Raw genomic sequence first — 17,344 nt, forward strand, 5'->3', positions numbered from 1 at the left:
ACCCTTATATACCTAATTCTTCGTAGAAAAACAAACGATCTATTTCCAAAACCTTAATACTATATTAGTTGAAGTTAGTTATATAGATCCCTATTCACTTATTGCATGTTATAATCGTTTATTTAATGCATATCTGGTATTTTATTAATAACGTACAAATGTAATGCGCTGTCTTCTACCAGCGGATTTATTATTTTCAAACAATAAATATTCTTATTAATTGAACATTAAATTTAAATTAAAAAGGTGAAGGAAAATGATATTATTAGNATATAACACAATAAAGAGTGTAAATATCAACTACCCACGTGTATATATAAGAAACTGAAATCTAAATTCACTAAAACTATATTCAATGTTTAAGGAAAAAATGTGAATTGTTTTAGAATTTTTATGTATCAGCTAGCTAGCTCAACTATTTGTGTTCCTTTTGTAGACGAAATAAAATGAATAAAGTCATATTGGATCTCTCTTTAATTGTAGTAGCTAGAATGATATTATATAATTTTAAAATGTAATAATGATATAATAATTGCAACACGATTTAAGTAACTTAAGACAGACTCTCCATGTTCTTGCCGTTAACCTCCCATGCATCGATCAATATCCTATATATACATATATTATATATATACACATACAAATACATACGAACAAACACTTTAAAAGAAGGGATTACTGGCTTGTGGTCCTCACACATCCCCTTTTCCCAGTTTTCAACTTTTATCTCTCAAAATTCTCATCACCCCACCACCAAACATCTTTCATCGAATTGATGGAAGCCGCCAGTAGTATTAATAGGAGGATTCACACAATTGACCTCAAGCAAAGGTCCATTCTGAAGCAACAGATGAACATGGATGGTGGTGTCATTCATGAATCCGAAGATGATGAGCGGATGGGTGGTGGTGGCTTGATTGATGATGATAAGAGGAAAAGGGCTGAGGCGGGTGGCGGCGCCTCCGGCAAGAAGGGGTCAATTGGTGGTGGAAGTAGTTCAGTCATGAAGATGTGTCGGGCGGAGAAGTGCTCCGTGGATTTGGGTGATGCTAAGGCCTATCACCGTCGGCACAAGGTCTGCGAACACCACGCCAAGGCGCAGGTGGTGCTGGTGGCCGGAATCCAGCAGAGGTTCTGCCAGCAATGCAGCAGGTTTGGTTTTTCATACTTGAAACTGTCTTTGTTTTATCTTCAAAATAATTATTATATAGCTTGATGTGGACTTGTTTTGCTTTGGATATATATTATTTTAATTTATCTTGAGATCCTATTGGATACAGTTTTTCATATTATTTTATTGGTTTGATCCATTTGTTGACTGGTTGGTAATGTACGTTTTTAATATTTTATTTTATTTTCTAATTACACTTGCCATTTTTTTAATTATTATAATTATAATATATTCTTTTTTTTTTGAAACTAATTATAATATATTCTTAGCAATCAGTTTTTGCTGGGATAATTCCAGGTAAAGTCTTGGCCTTTCGTTTTCATAATTGACCAAAACACTAAGAAGATAAGTCAAAACGCTTTTTTTTAAAAAATAAATTAATTAAATATATAAAAACATTTTCGCCATATTTGTTGAGCCTTTTCTTTTCTCCCTTTTTCTACTAATTTCAACAATTTAGAACTTAATTAGCAAATACATATATATATAATTAATTTTGTTTATGAATTATACAACAGGCTAAAAAAATTTCCTTGTAACGGGCATGGCATGCATGCAGTGCCACTTGGATCCGGATCTCAGCTTGGGCTCGATCCGGGTATTCGACCTGGCATCACTACGTGAAACAAATTGTCAATATTTCGTGTTCTGTTTTATTAGACCTAGAAGGCTGCTGCATTGGTTACAGTCTTACAGATCAATTAGGACTCACTCTTTAAATCGAATATATATAGGACATGTCCTAATTAGTCGAACGTTCCATGAAAACTGTGATTACCGAACAAAAGATTTATAAAAAGAAAAAATTTATTTTCCTCGTAAAATTTGGTTTGTTCGAGTTTTTGTAGAGTATTGATTGGATCCAAGTTTTTCCAAAAAAAAAAAAATATTTGACTTAGCTAGCTATTTCATTATGAATGAATTAATTGTGGGTAGGTGGTAGTACAGATTTCACGAGCTAGTGGAATTCGACGAATCGAAAAGAAGTTGCAGAAGGCGTTTGGCAGGTCACAACGAAAGGAGGCGTAAAAACCCGCCGGACCATCCAAAAAGCAACAGCCAAACTATTGATAACAGGGGCAATGCTCCGGCGGCAGCTCCCTCTCTTCTGTCATCCTCATCTCCATTGTTATTCTAAGTATTCTACCACGTTAATTACGTCATTCTCGACTATGGTCATCTTTTGCTCTTTAATAACCCGGTTAGCTGCCTAGCCGCGACGATCTGAAGTTGTCTTATTCGTGTTCGACAGGAAGTCAGGAACTGTATGAATATGGTAGTCGTCCTCTAGGAGCCGGGGCCTTATAAGGACTATGTATTCAGTATTTGGTTCTGAGTATATTCATTTTATTNACTTATAATATTATTATAAGTGTAATAAAATTTAATTTTTTTATTATTACAATTTGAATTAAAATAAAATATTTGAAATATTCATATACCTGGGCATGTGCGCGCGTGTCTCAAGTAATCTTGTAATAGATTCATTTATCATGATTTTGATAGAAAATTATTTTTAATTCTTTTGAATAAAATAATAACATTGAATCTTAATTAGACGTCGTTTGAAGTTAAAAATATGATAATAATATTAAAATAAATAATGTAATATAATAATAAAATAAATAATGATAGATAATAGAGCATTTGATTTTAATGATAAATAATAGTTTGTTTGATTTGATTGATTATTTGAGATAAGATGATAAATTATTATGGCAAAAATTTGTATGAGACGGTTTCACGAGTCGTATTTTGTGAGACTGACTTTTATTTGGGTCATTCATGGAAAAATATTACTTTTTATGTTAAGAGTATTATTTTTTATTGTGAATATCAGTATGGTTGACCCGTCTCACAGATAAAGATTCGTGAGACCGTCTCACAAGAGACCTACTCAATTATTTATTTGACGCATAACTTCAAATTGTGCCTAAATATATAGATGATGATGGAGCGCTCATGATAATGTCGATGAATACTCTCATTATCCATTTTTGATTAAAAAAAATTGTATATTTTTAATAAGCATGGTCATGATCATATCGTTATATTCTATAATAATTATTTGCTACAATCTATACTATCTTACATTAATATATTATTACACAACAAGTTCTCACATTTTGGTCTTTTTTTCAAAATATTTCTCTTAATATCTTTATTCTTGTATAAAAAAACAAACCTAACAAAATTAAAACTTGAAATTAACATTTGAAGAAAAAATAATTCCAGAACTAAATTTCGCAAAAAAAATTACTATATTTAAATCTGTATTTTATTATAAAACTTAATATAAACATGAATGTATTGCTTGCCAAGGGTTTTGGCAATGTAATTAAAACTTGAGGCATTTGAATGAAAAAAGTTGAATATATAAACCTGAAATGATAATTTGGTATTAAATCGAATATAAATAATTTTGGAATACGCACTGTCATGCATACCTTATAAAAAGATTTCCACTTTGTAATACTTATAGATCATCTCTAATATTTTTTGGTTGTTTTCAGATTGATGAATTTCAAATCCATAAATTTTAAATATTCAAATGTAATTTTGTTAATTTAGAGAAGTAATAACGTAAACTTTAAATCTATCTGTTGTATGTTTGTATAGAACTTCATGTTAATTAGGATAAACTACACTCCAAAATCTAGCTCGATGAGGAGGATTGTTCGGGTCCATATATACAACTCTCAAATATTTAATTCATCCGATATGAAACATATAACGTTTATGATATTTAAAAAATTAAATATGACATGAGATTTAGTAAGATGAATTTCTATAATCATGAAATATGAAAATTTAACAACACTTTATAATATGAAATAAAAATATAAACAAATAATAATTTACTAAATGAAATACAATCATTTTTTTTGAATGAGTTAATTGAATAACAAAATTATATACACCATAATCAAATGTGCGGTGAATTGGATTTTTTTTTTCTTCAACAAAAAGTTAATTGTCCACCGTTGATTAGACGAGCCTAATTAGCAGTGCGATCTGCCAATTGGTCAAATAGGAAATCACCAAATGGAAACGACATCGTATATCTCACATTATTATTATTATTATTTTTCCTGTGATTTAGTTTCATTGTTATACCTTCCATGGTAGGCCGAAAGCTATAAATGAGAAGAAAAAGGTGACATTTTTGGCCTCGCAGAGCTGCTGAAGGAGGCGGCATTGGTAATTTCGCACTTCTTGTTATCGTTCTGTGATTTTATCGATCTGATCATTTTCTAATGAATTAGAACCATGTCTGTGCCTTTTCAGGTCCATGAGAAGGTTTCAGTACGTGGGTTCCTTCGCAAATTTTAGATAAATTTTGGGTTTCCAGAAAAGTTACTCCAAAGATTTGATTTTTTTTTTTTATTATTTGGTTGTCCATAGTCAATCCCATATTTTTGTTTTTTTGTTTCAATTTTAGTCAATCCCACTTGATTTAGTTGGTTTTAAAATCAGACTCTGCATTTGACATTTTTTTAATATAGATTTTCTGTTTAGGTTTCTCAATTTTCTTGTTGTAGTGTTTGTTCCGCTTTCTTATGAAAAAAATTACGGAAGAAGTTGGCTTTGGTATCTTAGGCTGAAAGCCTGAAACTGTTGAGTTATGGCCTTCGGATAAAATGTGAATTGTAAGTACTCTGCTAGATTGAACCCTATGTTGCGACTGTCTTCTAAAGAATGGATGACGACATTCTATAGTCTTTCGTTTCGTCTGTGGTCTCACATCTATAAATAAATTGCCCCAACTTTATTTTTCAGCTTTTAGCGAGGAATAAATGTTATATATTGAGGTTGTTTCTTTCAGGGTGCTCGTTGAGTTAAGGACTGAAATTCTCTACTTAAGCTATTAGATTTTGTAAAGAGCCAGTATGGATCAGAAAATGAATGTTTATATTTGGGACATGGATGAGACTCTCATATTGCTCAAATCTTTACTCGATGGAACATATGCTGAGGCTTTTAATGGTCTAAAGAATGTACGAAATGGTGTAGACATCGGCAAAATGTGGGAAACTCATATTCTTAAAGTGTGTGATGCATATTTTTTTTACGAGCAAGTAAGGTTTTCTGTTTCCTTTTTCTTTTTCATTTTTACATCATTTGCTCTTATGTGTTTCCAGAATTTGCTGATATGTTGTAGTCATTTAGGTCGAAAATTTCAATCAACCATATCTTGACTTTTTGAGCCATTATGATGACGGTGCAGACCTCTCTGGTTACGATTTCAGTCAAGATGGATTTAGCCCCACAGTTGATGATCTTAATAAAGGTAAATTGGCATACCGCCACCGTGCAATAGCTGAGAAGTATAGAAAGGTACATTTTTCGCTATCCTTTCTCCTGGGATGTAATTTTCTTAGATACAAAAAGTAAAAGCATGCATTTTTCTTTGTATAGCTGCATTTCTTTATTCCGATTAAGTTAGTTTGTCTATAGCTTAAGTTCAGGGTAATAAAGTTGATAGATTGCCATATCATTGGTCTCAATTAGCAGCATGTTCTTTTTGTAAGACAACTTTTTTGCATGAACATATCATTTTAGCATTTTGTCACAGATTAAGTGAACACTTATAGCCTATCTCCAGGATATTAATATTCTTGAATATCATATATTTGACCTATATTTAGCACTCTTAACTGTGTGTACCAACTCCCAACAAGACTTTGATTACATACTGTTCGGGACATGGTTAAATGAAGGATCACCATGTCTCAAGGTTTCCCGTTTATTGGAAAATGAAAGTATGGGAGTAGCATTCAAGTATTGCTTTATACTTAGAAAGGAATGCGATTATTAGCTAGTATTGTAATTTCAGCAATAGCAAATTAATTGATACCATCAATACTGTAGGTTATAATTGAGAGTAGCGAACGGAGCGAGGATTGAGAACAAGATCAGGGGTAGAAACAAAGAGTAAAGAAATATGTCAGGTGAAGGTGATGGCTTCCATCAAAAAGAGTGTTACTTGCATGAGGAGTATAATGATGATGTTGAATTTGGTTTATGGATGTATAATTGATATGAACTTATCAACTAAATATCGATTATCTAATAGAATAATCGGACGTTTTGGTGTTTTAATATCACAAATTTATTGATAAGTAGGGATGCTATGTCGGGTTTTGATTGTAAGACACTGGAAAATCCAGCGAAAATCTACTAAAGGTGAGGAGTGAGAAAGCTGGATGCTTGATGACTTGTACCTGCCGCTTCTATTGTGGTGCTACTAGTTTTTTCTTAGAAAATCTCGCTTGTTGAATATTTGGAGGTACAAAATCTTTTTCTTCTGGTGAAGTGTGGTAGTGGTCATAAGGAGAGGCAGTGGGATCCTAAAGGTCAAGTGACCAATTTCGGGATTGATTCATCTAATGGCTCCTACTGATTAAATCCCTAATATCTTAAAATGAATTCCCTGCAAGTCATCTTCTAAGGTGCTATCTCCTTTGCAATTTGTTAGCAGTTCATGCAATAGGTAGCGAAATTGATTAAATCAATGGACAGAAGTGCTACACCTAGTCGTTTCTATCATAAAGCATAGTCAGTGAATGGCAGTGATTCACAATTTTTGTTATACATCATTTTTGCTTAAAATAAAATTCCTGATCTATCATATTTCATTAAGAAATTTGATTGATGTTTCGAGCTTTGACATCGGTTTTTCAGTTACCTGTTGATCTCAGTGATGGGAACCAGTTATTTGTTCACGTTAAGTTTGATTGTTGTACTGTCTCCCTTACTACCAAAGAATATGGACATCACTTCCTAATTAAATATGCATACACTTATGTATTAGAAGCATAACAGAGGTCTATACGGTATGGGAAAAGCCCACTTCTGTTTTATTTTCTTGGTTTTTGCTAGTTGTTCTTCAAGAATTTAGTGGGGATTAAAAGTACTTTGCTTAAGATTGGTCGCATACTTTAAACTTAAAATGCTAGTTTGATTAATAAATTTTAGCATCCTTTTGACTCACTGTATATACCCAGGGAAGATATTATCCTCTGCAGTTCAGTTTTTATAATATTTGCACTCTATTTATTTGCAGGGGTTGTGTAACCTTCTTAATCAAGATGTTATGAAGTTATTGGACAATCTCTATGATTTGACTGATACTTACACAGAAAAATGGTTTTCTTCAGGTAAATTATTCAGTTATGAGCAAACACCTTAAAAGTTCTTTAGCTGAGAGATTCATTGATGTCAAGTGATATAAATTTTAATTTTTACCAGTGATTTACTTTGTTACTGTATAATAGATTATGCTTATCATAAAAGGTAAATGACTTCTTTCAATGAATTGTCAAATGAAATGCAAAATGGACTATATGAACCAGAGTATTTCAATGTGGTATTATGTTAGGTGCTAATTTTCTAAAACAACTCCAAACAATTAAAGAACTGCAGAATTTAATAGAAAATATAGATGAATATAAATCAAATCAACAGTCTTGAGTTTTTCCGCTTAGCCAAGGAAATAAATCATTTTACAAGGGAAAATACAGTTCTCATGCCCTAGCTTCTGCTGGTAAATAACCAAAAATATAATGCTTGAACGAAAATAATCACTCCCACCAAATATCCCCCTGTATGCAAATGAATTTTCCCTTGGTCCAGTAATTCCTAACAATCTTTCAATTTTCCGACTGGTTGACATAAAGATTTACGGGCGACTTTTTAATGCAGCGTTACAATATTCTTTCAACCTTTATAAAAACAAGTTTTAGCAAGGATTTTATCTAACTAGACTCGTCTTTGTTGTCTTTGGTCTCTGTTTTGTTGCTAACTGACAGTAATCGTGCTTTCATGCGAGTTTTAAATTTACGTTGTGATATGTTAGTCCCAGTAACATGGAATGTTGTTATAATCCTACTTTTATGGCTTTGAAGAAACCTTTTGTTTTTTCATAAGTTGTTATCTTAAAGCTCTGTCGGTGTATAACAAGTTACTTTGTATATCAATCTGTCTTATAGCTCATTGTTGGTTGCTGTGCTACTGTGTACTGATTGAAATAATTTTCTGATTCAAAAGTGATGGATAGAGTCTATATCATTCAGAAATTCTTTTAATTGTTTAATAATAGACGATATAGAGAAGATTGGATTTTATGTTGTTTTCCAACTCCTTCTCCCCATTAAATATTCGCGCAACCTTAAGCAGGCTAAGTTTGAGTAAAGCTGAGTTTTGGCAGCGGCTCCGTGAACTAATCTTAGGGATTTAGAAGCAAAACATTTTGTATTTTTTTGCTGGATATCATGAGTTGTGGCATTTGCTCAGGTCAACGTTGAGGTCGTAGCTCTAGGGTGACTTCTTCTTTTTTTAATTCTTGACTGTTGACTGTATAATGCAAGTGGTCTTTGGTTAGCTATCAAATTAAGTTCGTAATTTCCTGGAGCTCAGTATGAAGATTTAATAACCTAAAGAATGAGGGAGGTAAAACAAAACGCTGTTATGTCTCCTTTGAGTATTGTAGATAAGGAGAATGGTGGAGTATGTAAAATAAAGATTGAAACAGTAGTTGTTTTGAAGAAAGAGTGATAGCATTGTCGACTTTTGCCTGATTGACAGTTTTCATTCATGTGCATCATGATGTCCAATGAAACGTGCTCCAATTAAAGCATCCTGAGGTTGTGCATCTCATATCTCCTTGAATAAAACACCGACCTTCCAAAAATTTATGGATCTCTATTCAGTTTTTCGGCGTTTGTTTGTTGCATTCTTTTCATTGATAATTTTCCCTACAACTTTACAAAACCTCTTTTAGCTCTAGCATGCAGGTAGTCTGTAGTTCGATTGTGTGCGACGATGGAGTTTATGTGAAGTTTGTGAACCTATCTGTGCTTCTTGGTGCATGACTTCATGCATGTGGGAAGACTTTAACATCTATAGTTTTGTGAACCTGTAGTTTTTGCTGACAAGGTTTTACATTTAGAAGTGTTTGTTGTCCTCTCACATACATTTAAAGCTTTTTTATCAATTCAAAAGGATTAGAAAACTTTATAAGAAATTGTTGGGACGAGTGAGGCAATCCAAATATGTTCATAACATGATTTCCTTTTCATTGGGTCCGTGTTCCATTACATTCATACTGGTGCGGACCTCGGAGTGGCCATGATGTCCTGTGATATGAGAAATTGTATTGTCAACCCAGCGGAATATTTGGTTGAACTATCTTTGTTTAGTGTATAATTAACGAATGCGTAAACTGATGATTTCTGAAGTTTATAAGTTTTACCAATTTTTCTTTCAGCTAGATCTTGCTTGGAGGAGTGTGCGGGACAGAATAGAGATACAAATCCCTATATTAACTTATCCAATGTTAGAGATGCCATGTTTCAGCATGTGAATGTCTTAGTTACATCTGGTCCCCTTGTGCCTAGCCTGGTTAAGTGCCTACTCTATCGCCTGGATAAAATGATTGCTTGTGACAAAGGTAAGTTGATCTTCTATTCAGCATAGTTGCACACATGTGCATGCACCCTGGCACCTGCATGTTATCCTGTCACATTTGAATTATCTTGGTATTGCATGCAGTTTGTGATTGATGGCTTTATTATTTACTATTTACTGGAGAAGTCACAGGCATTCGAATCTAGTGCTTGAACCTAACACATATGTCCGTGCAATATTTGTTTAGTATACAGTTCATTAGAAGTGGGAAAGCTCCAATGTTTTTCATGGATCAAAGATCGTTTCAATGGACCAGACGTTCAGTTTTGCGTGGTTGGGGATGGTTGGGAAGAATGCGAAGCTGCAGAAACCATGAAGTGGCCATTTGTGAAAATTGATCTACAGCCAAACAGCATCCATCAATTCCCAGGTCTGACATCCAGAGACTTGCAACGATACATTAATGTCGTGTATGAAAAGCTTGATCGAGAAGATGAGTTATAAGTCATTTAGAAGCTTACAAGAACAGTACATGATGTAGTTGAGTATTTGTGATTTTTCAAGAGTCTATTTGAGTATGCGAAATGAAAATAATTCTATTGATATGATCAGCGTTATTTCTTCTTCTTACTAACTCAGTTTGGCTCTTTTATGTGGAAATTTATTTAATTTTTTAGATTTCTAATTTATCCCTTCCTGGAACTCAGTAGTTGTCGGTTTTCCAGCAGATCGATAAATTATTCTTCTTCTCACTAACTTGATCTGGTTCTTTTATGTGAAGATTTATTCAATTTTTTTGATTTTTAATTTATCCTTTCCAGGAACTCAGAAGCAGATAACATCAACCAAACCACATAAGCAAAACACCATCAAAATTTCAAATATTTTACAAAACATAGGATCGACAATAACATAACAGTTTCTGAGGTTCAAGGGTTCTTGAACATTTCACCACGACTATTGCCTGTCGCGGTAATCATCTCATACCAGAGGCAGCGGCACTGGAAGCTGTGGCCGCTGGAAAAACCACTCTTCGCTTCTCATTTCTACGAGCTATATGCAGTCTGGGAGACTTGGCCTTTGTTACTACTTTAGCAGACCTGTTTTCAATTTGTACCGAAAACTAATATTAGGAAACAGTTTGCCCCATAAAATAACAATAAACACCATTGATAATACTTATTTATATAACACAAAAGATTACTATTTAGGACATACTTCTGTTGTAAGAAGGGATTATCAAAATTAGGCACGGGTCTTCCATGCAGAACTAACGTCCTTCGCATCTGTTTCAAGGCCTTCTCCTCCTCCATCTAATAAAATTGAGGTTATAAAATAGCATGATAAAATAAGTTGTAGATGTTAAAAAACAAGTGAGCTAGTTATGTTCACCATCCTTGCAGATTCTGCTTCTTCTCGGTATCTCTTATATGTCGCTTCTTTGTCCTTGATCTGCAAAGGAAACAACATCTCTCAGTTAGAATTTTGAATCCACTAGTTTTTTTATGTTCACGGTAAAAGCAGTTAATATCTCATAAGTCAAGGACCTTTTTGTCAAATTCTGCTCTTTCTGCAGCTCGGTGATTTACTTGTAGATTAAAGACTTGGACTTCTGTGAGGGGCTTCCGTTGTATCTCTGGAAATGGAATTGGATCCCTGCTATATCAAGATAGATACTAGCTCAATCAGTATTTTGATCCCAAAGAATATATTAAAATGATCATGCATATTAATAACCGGTCGCATTCATACTCTTTTAATATTGGCTGAGCCTTAAATATTCTCATCTGAGCTTCATCCATCTCCATTCTCCTCCTTTCTTCCATTTCCCTCTGCATTTCCTCTTCATGCTTTAATAAGCTTTCTAATCGAAAAGGTTCTGGTTTTGTGCATTGCTTTGGCTCTGGCTTTGGTGGAATCTGCACAGGAAACGTTATTAGAATGTACAATACAATGTCTCTCAAAATAATCTTATGATCATCTTACAAACCTCAGGATAATCAGTTGTGTAAGGATATGGAAGGGCTTTCGGAATCCTAGCCCTCTCCTCTTCCAACTGTTTCTGCACGAGTTCTTCATTTTTCCTCTTCTCTTTCTCCGCTCCTCTTTCCTGATGACAGGAACAAAAAATCTATATATATATATATATATATATATATATATAAATAAAAATAATAGTTTTACTGAAAACTAAGCCTACAAAAGGTAAAACTCCATCAATAAGTCGGAAGAATATTCATACTTCTGTGTGGAGATGGAAAGGATCTAATGTTGTATTTCTAGGAACAAGCTTCTCCTGATGTGGCTCTGAAACTAACGAAAGCTGAAAAATATGGAGGAGTTATAATTAATGAAATAAACATGGTAAGGTAAATACAGTATAATTGGTTTAACAAAATGTTACCTTATCAAATAGATCTACAACAGCAGTAGGAGGTGGGATTCTTTTGTCGATGGAAAAGTGAAATTCTTGAGGTATGGTAACCTGTTTCTTCATGTTGCTCGACAGACCTATCTCTCCCTTACTTTCTAGTATCTGCAGCACATAGAAAATGGTAAAGGGGCAGGTTTTGCCCGAATATCATCATCAGAAGGTGTTAGTAATCTACCTTTCTATTCAAAGGTCTCGCCTTAAACTGGGGAACCTTTTTAAGTTCTTCTTCCTCTAGTTCTGTGGAACTTTTGACCCTCGGACGATGTGCTCGGAGATAAGCCTGAAGAAGGGGTGATTTTGGTGCTGTAAGCTGTGGCTTCCATTCATGGTTCTGCATTGAACAAAAATATGTTAGAGTTCTTTCAATATATCTATAATAATAAACATCTTCTAGTACCTGTTCCTGTGTTGATTCTATGGAGGCCAATGTAGATGTTTCTGCCTTTTGATTGGCCCTCGACATTGTCTCCGAATGGAATTCCTGTGCAAACCAAGACGATTTTTTGTTATTTGCAACTAATGGTGCTCAAAAATTCAATCTTTTTATCAGCTAGTGGCTTATTTACCTTGAATTGAGGAAGCTGGGGTGCGCTTCTTTGTATTGCTGTTATGGTGGGAGCCTCGAGAATCTGTGTATGATAGGCAAAACAATCATAAGTATGACCCTTGAAAATTCCACAGTTATTTGTAAAAATTTCTTATAAAATTTAACTAGTACTTTTTTGTTTAGAGGGAGAACCTTAAACTTGGGAACTTTAGCCATCATCTCTTCCTCCAGTTCAGCTGAACTTTTTATTTTAGTAGAACGAATCCGTTGGGATGTTTCAAATTCAGGTGTCTTTGGCCTTGTTAATGTAAGCTTCGATTTCCTCTGCACTGTTCCGGTGGCATTGCTCTGAATAATTTAGTGAACGACAATACAGGTTATTGTGCATCCATAAGTGATGATTAAGTAAATTTTCTCGGAAGCGAAAAAGAAGTCACAGTTGTCAGTTGGTTACCTGTGAAACAGAACTGCTGCGAGGCAAGGTAATCTCTCTGGTGCTTGATTGAAACTTATTCATCATTTCTGCCATAGACACAAATGGAACTGCTGGTTTTTGAACGTACATCTTCACAATAAGCAACGAATCAATGTTTTATTTTATGTTCAGAAAAAGTTGATAAGAATAACCGTTTTAAGTTTTCCAAAAGCCTACCCGTCTATCCTCTTTACAAGTTTTTGCAGCATTTGAAGGGCATAAATTGGAACTATTGCTTAAGGGGCCGAATCTTGTTTTGTGAGGCAAGTTGGCAGGTTTATTGATTGTAAGAATCTAAGAAAAAGAGAGGTTTTTTTAAACGAACATTACCAAAGCACAATATAACTCGATAAAATATATGCAGTACAGTTAAAAATGATGTCCACCTGCTGAGATTGTCCTCCTTCCAGCTTCTGCTTCTTTATGGCTGGGTACTCATGGGCGAGGTTGGGAGTTCCAATATCGTTCTTCGCATTATTTTCCCTGAGGAAGTATGAACCGGACCTTGAGTTGACAGATATGAAAGATCATGAAGTATGGAGAGTGTAGGTATCCCCAAATATACAGAGACCAACCTTTTACCAGTAGCAGGTTTAATGCTTTTGACTTGTGAGTTTTGCAACTGAATTTTTGATTTCATCGCTGAAGGATTTTTAAGTAAGCTAGCTATCTTTTTGGCTGACTGCAAATTCTTGTTTCCAAACTTTTTTGATGGCGCTGGAGTTGTTTGCGGTTCTAAAATAACGGAAATTTTGTTTTAGATACAAAGTGAACGAGATATGAACTAGCGTTGAACATTCATGAATAAAACTGGGATGAGGATGACCTTGGACATCTACAGGGACAGAAGAAAATGCTTCTTTGCCTGCTTCGTGGCTGAAATGACAAGCAGCAAAAATTTTAGTTTAGTCAAGAAATAGTTACAGTTCTTTAATAGGTTCCACATTTTAGCAATATTCAAGAAATAGATACCTTTCATTTTCTTGACTGCAATTGCCTTTAGTATCAGACATCTTCTCGATCTCTGAATTCGGCATCTAGTAGAAACACCACATGAAACGGAACTCGAATTCTAAACAGCATTTATTTCAGAATGTACAAAGCATACCTTAATTTCAGCCGGAGCAACCTCTTCTTTTGCTTCTGTTGAAACGAGATCTACCTGCTGTTCTGACTTTGATGCTGCCTCTGATGTCTTCTCCTTCACCTGTGACAAGTAGTCAATAGTTTGTTCATCCACCTTTTAGCCAATGAAAATGGTATCCTAGTTGTCAATAATAAGCTATTGATAACTTCACCTCGTTCAGTTGTTCATGTTCATCAAACTTACATAGGATCAAAGTTTGAACTGATCTGGTATCTTTGATTCTTGGCATAAATGCTGCAGACCATATTCAAACACGGGAAACATAATATGGGAAACCACCAAAAGGACAGTATATCATGATGAAAAAAAAAAAAAAACTAGCATTATTTTCTTCTTTCATCAACTTTGGCCCTTACAAAAAATGTCCTGGTGCAGAACAAATATATTCCTAATTTGGCAATCACATTATGACCCATAACAGCTTTACATGATTTTTGATGTAGCTGATCAATCATATTGAAATTTAAATGCCAAAGTAAGGATGATCTTTTGACCAAAAAAAATATAAAAGTTTATCCAAAGTATGCATGATACTTGAGCTCAAGATCTAATTCTAAATGAATTGCTCAACGATGTGGCAAATTACTTTGGCGTCCAAGAGACATGGACATGAACATGTGTTTTAATCACGTAATTATAAAATTTTGACAATTATGTTTGTGATTTAGTTAATTAGAATGTCTCCAAAACATAATTACATAATTTAAAAACTAATAATTAATTCATTGAAAGAAACCTAGGTTTACAATTTTAGAAACATGATTGCTAGGTGATATACAGACTGCAAGGTGGCTTTTGGACTTCCAAAAACAAGGCCTGCATCCTGCAAGAGCTCAACAGTCCAGCCCAGCCCAGCTAAGTTGGATCAACTTAATTAAGTAAGTTAAATTAGTTTTCAAATTAGGCTGGACAAGTTGTAAACGAGACCTCAATTGCAAGAAGCCCATTTGTCAGAAATCCACGTGGCACTATAAAACAAGGCCACGTGAGATTTTCACACGTGAAAACACGTGGGAGGATATCATAATTGAAAGTAGGAAATTGACAAAAACCTCACTAACTTCCATTAGCACCAATCTGCGTCACCCCTAACATTGATGGAACAGTAGTGCTTTACAAAAATTGTATAGAGAACTTAGCATAATAAAAATTAATAGCTAGGGGGTCTAATATTGTCGAGATAACTACGTATATAGACCATATATATTATAATATATAAATATTAAAAATACATATCAGTTGGTTGTGATACCTTAATTATGAAGTACACGGTATGGGTTGTTAGCAAAATTATAGGGGCTTAAGAAATTTATTCTAAAAAGATGGCTCCAATTATTTTCATCAGCGTGGAAGAGAACAAAAGAGAGGGTTGGTGCTTTGCATGTTATAGTGTAATGTCGAGGTGCCACATATATCCATCCCTTCGCATGCAAAGCACCCCTAATGCTATGCAGCCACGCACCTATCCACCCATACCTTACACCATCCTGGTCATTCTCCCCCCACACCCCTCTACCTGTCTCTATCCTCTGTATATATATGTTGCCCCTATTTTCACTGTTTCATAAATCTTAGTTTGCTCCCTTCTCTGGTGACATTTCTTTCTACATAAATTGTATTATTTTTATTATATACTTAGGATTCATTCTCCTACCATATATTATTTTCAAGAAAATTTCATTATGGGTAGTACTACTGTTTGTGATGAGAATCAACACAAGTTCCACCACTCCCACCAACCGTACCTGAACAAGAAATCCCTCCGAGAAATCGACATCCCGCCACGGAAGCTCCTCAGTCGCCGTTCGGCCGCCGCACATCAGCAGATGTCCGACATGTTCTCGGAATCCCACAAGGCGGAGGATGCGCTCTCCAAGTTCTTGCCTTGCAACAACGTAGACGAAGATGATTCTGATCCTTATTCCTCCGACCAGTTCAGAATCTATGAATTCAAGGTCAGGAAGTGCACCAGGAGCCGTAGCCACGACTGGACGGATTGCCCTTTTGCTCATCCGGGCGAAAAGGCCAGGAGAAGGGATCCGAGGAGGTTCCAGTACTCTGGAACTGTGTGCTCTGAATTTCGAAAGGGATATTGCAACAAAGGCGATAGCTGTGAATTCTCCCATGGGGTTTTTGAATGTTGGCTTCACCCATCTCGCTACCGAACCGAAGCATGTAAAGATGGGAAGAACTGCAAGCGGAAGGTATGTTTTTTTGCTCATTCAACCAAGCAGCTTCGCATGTCGCCGGATCCATCTTCTCCACCGCCTATGAGTTCTCCGATGTCGGAGAAAGTGTACCGGAATCTGAATCATTGCTGTGTTTTCTGCCACGCTTCACCTACTTCTCCTCTAATGAGCATGTCCCATTTATCTCCGCCGCTTTCACCACCACTCTCCCCTCCGGTGAACACACCGGAGTTTTCAAGGTTATCAAGCATGGAATCCTGCGGATTCCGAGAACTCAGCAACGGCGGGATAACTTATAAAGATGCATTAACCGAATTGATGTGTTCTATGGAGTCCATGCGCGTGAACGAAGCTCCAGTTTCTCACTGTGCCACAACACTCATGAATACTGCTACTCGGAGGAATCTTCCATGGCTGGATGTGACTAATTTCAACGTCGAAGTGGAGCAGCCTCAGTTTGTGTTATCTCCTTCAACCCCAAGCCCTGGAACAAGCAAATTATTTAATGGAGAGAGCAGGTTCTTTACAGGGAATTTTTCTGGCAAGAATTTGATGGAGGATTACACCAGGTACAACAATGAAAGCAATCTGGGAGGGCCAGATCTTGGGTGGGTCAATGATCTCCTCACCTAAATTAATTTGAAGGCTGGTTCCAATAAAATGTCCCCCAAATGCTATGGAGATTTGAAGAATGAAAAATTAACAAGATAATGATATTGCACCATCCATATATATATATATGTAAGTTGTGTATGTATATGTGAGATGGGATGTGATTATTTTTTGCTTCGATTTTTTTTTTTGGTAATTATGGGATTTTAATGAGTATTTAATTAGTCAGTTTATTTTGAGTCCGTTGTGTTAAAAGTATAGAGTGGTACTAGTTAAGTTATGCAAGGAGGGCTGCTGGCCGGTATATTTGTGAATTTAGGTTTATCTTATGGTCTATGGATTTTATCAATGAACTTGAAT

General features: G+C 35.1%; 4 protein-coding genes and 1 long non-coding RNA gene across 9 annotated transcripts; 4 read left to right on the forward strand and 1 right to left on the reverse strand.

Annotated features, from left to right (window-relative positions):
* The first annotated feature begins 639 nt into the window (after positions 1 to 639).
* LOC140987349 (squamosa promoter-binding-like protein 8) lies at positions 640 to 2,525 on the forward strand. The gene is made up of 2 exons (XM_073455812.1): positions 640 to 1,152; positions 2,120 to 2,525. The coding sequence occupies exons 1-2, from the start codon at positions 776 to 778 to the stop codon at positions 2,307 to 2,309; spliced, it is 567 nt and encodes a 188-aa protein (XP_073311913.1). The 5' UTR covers positions 640 to 775; the 3' UTR covers positions 2,310 to 2,525.
* A 1,715-nt stretch (positions 2,526 to 4,240) lies between these two features.
* Positions 4,241 to 10,214, forward strand: LOC140987721 (protein phosphatase EYA). 5 transcript variants are annotated; one of them, XM_073456358.1, is made up of 7 exons: positions 4,248 to 4,372; positions 4,460 to 4,527; positions 4,998 to 5,250; positions 5,342 to 5,509; positions 7,239 to 7,332; positions 9,441 to 9,623; positions 9,828 to 10,214. In XM_073456358.1, exons 3-7 carry the CDS (start codon positions 5,062 to 5,064, stop codon positions 10,082 to 10,084), a joined length of 891 nt encoding a protein of 296 aa, XP_073312459.1. In that variant the 5' UTR covers positions 4,248 to 4,372; positions 4,460 to 4,527; positions 4,998 to 5,061; the 3' UTR covers positions 10,085 to 10,214. The 5 variants fall into 5 exon arrangements, with proteins under 5 accessions (XP_073312458.1, XP_073312459.1, XP_073312457.1 ...); XM_073456359.1 differs by having other exon boundaries at positions 4,259 to 4,372; positions 4,460 to 4,477; XM_073456360.1 differs by having other exon boundaries at positions 4,266 to 4,372; positions 4,460 to 4,481.
* LOC140987719 (protein TPX2-like) lies at positions 10,136 to 16,015 on the reverse strand. Its single transcript, XM_073456353.1, has 21 exons — positions 15,929 to 16,015; positions 14,335 to 14,417; positions 14,145 to 14,243; positions 14,009 to 14,073; positions 13,863 to 13,912; positions 13,612 to 13,771; positions 13,423 to 13,519; positions 13,214 to 13,330; positions 13,016 to 13,126; positions 12,754 to 12,909; positions 12,581 to 12,643; positions 12,412 to 12,495; positions 12,190 to 12,345; positions 11,985 to 12,116; positions 11,823 to 11,903; positions 11,571 to 11,690; positions 11,333 to 11,499; positions 11,128 to 11,239; positions 10,973 to 11,032; positions 10,799 to 10,893; positions 10,136 to 10,680 (listed from the first exon to the last, which is right to left on the reverse strand). Exons 2-21 carry the CDS (start codon positions 14,410 to 14,412, stop codon positions 10,557 to 10,559), a joined length of 2,127 nt encoding a protein of 708 aa, XP_073312454.1. The 5' UTR covers positions 14,413 to 14,417; positions 15,929 to 16,015; the 3' UTR covers positions 10,136 to 10,556.
* LOC140987722 (uncharacterized) lies at positions 12,596 to 13,919 on the forward strand. Its single transcript, XR_012177203.1, has 4 exons — positions 12,596 to 12,671; positions 12,745 to 12,868; positions 12,938 to 13,043; positions 13,798 to 13,919. It is a non-coding gene; the product is annotated as an uncharacterized lncRNA (long non-coding RNA).
* LOC140987720 (zinc finger CCCH domain-containing protein 61) lies at positions 15,411 to 17,332 on the forward strand. Its single transcript, XM_073456354.1, has one exon. The coding sequence runs from the start codon at positions 15,866 to 15,868 to the stop codon at positions 17,003 to 17,005; it is 1,140 nt and encodes a 379-aa protein (XP_073312455.1). The 5' UTR covers positions 15,411 to 15,865; the 3' UTR covers positions 17,006 to 17,332.
* Positions 17,333 to 17,344: the final 12 nt, after the last annotated feature.

This window comes from Primulina huaijiensis, chromosome 11 (assembly GCF_012295235.1).
Source record: "Primulina huaijiensis isolate GDHJ02 chromosome 11, ASM1229523v2, whole genome shotgun sequence".
Lineage (NCBI taxonomy): Eukaryota > Viridiplantae > Streptophyta > Magnoliopsida > Lamiales > Gesneriaceae > Primulina > Primulina huaijiensis.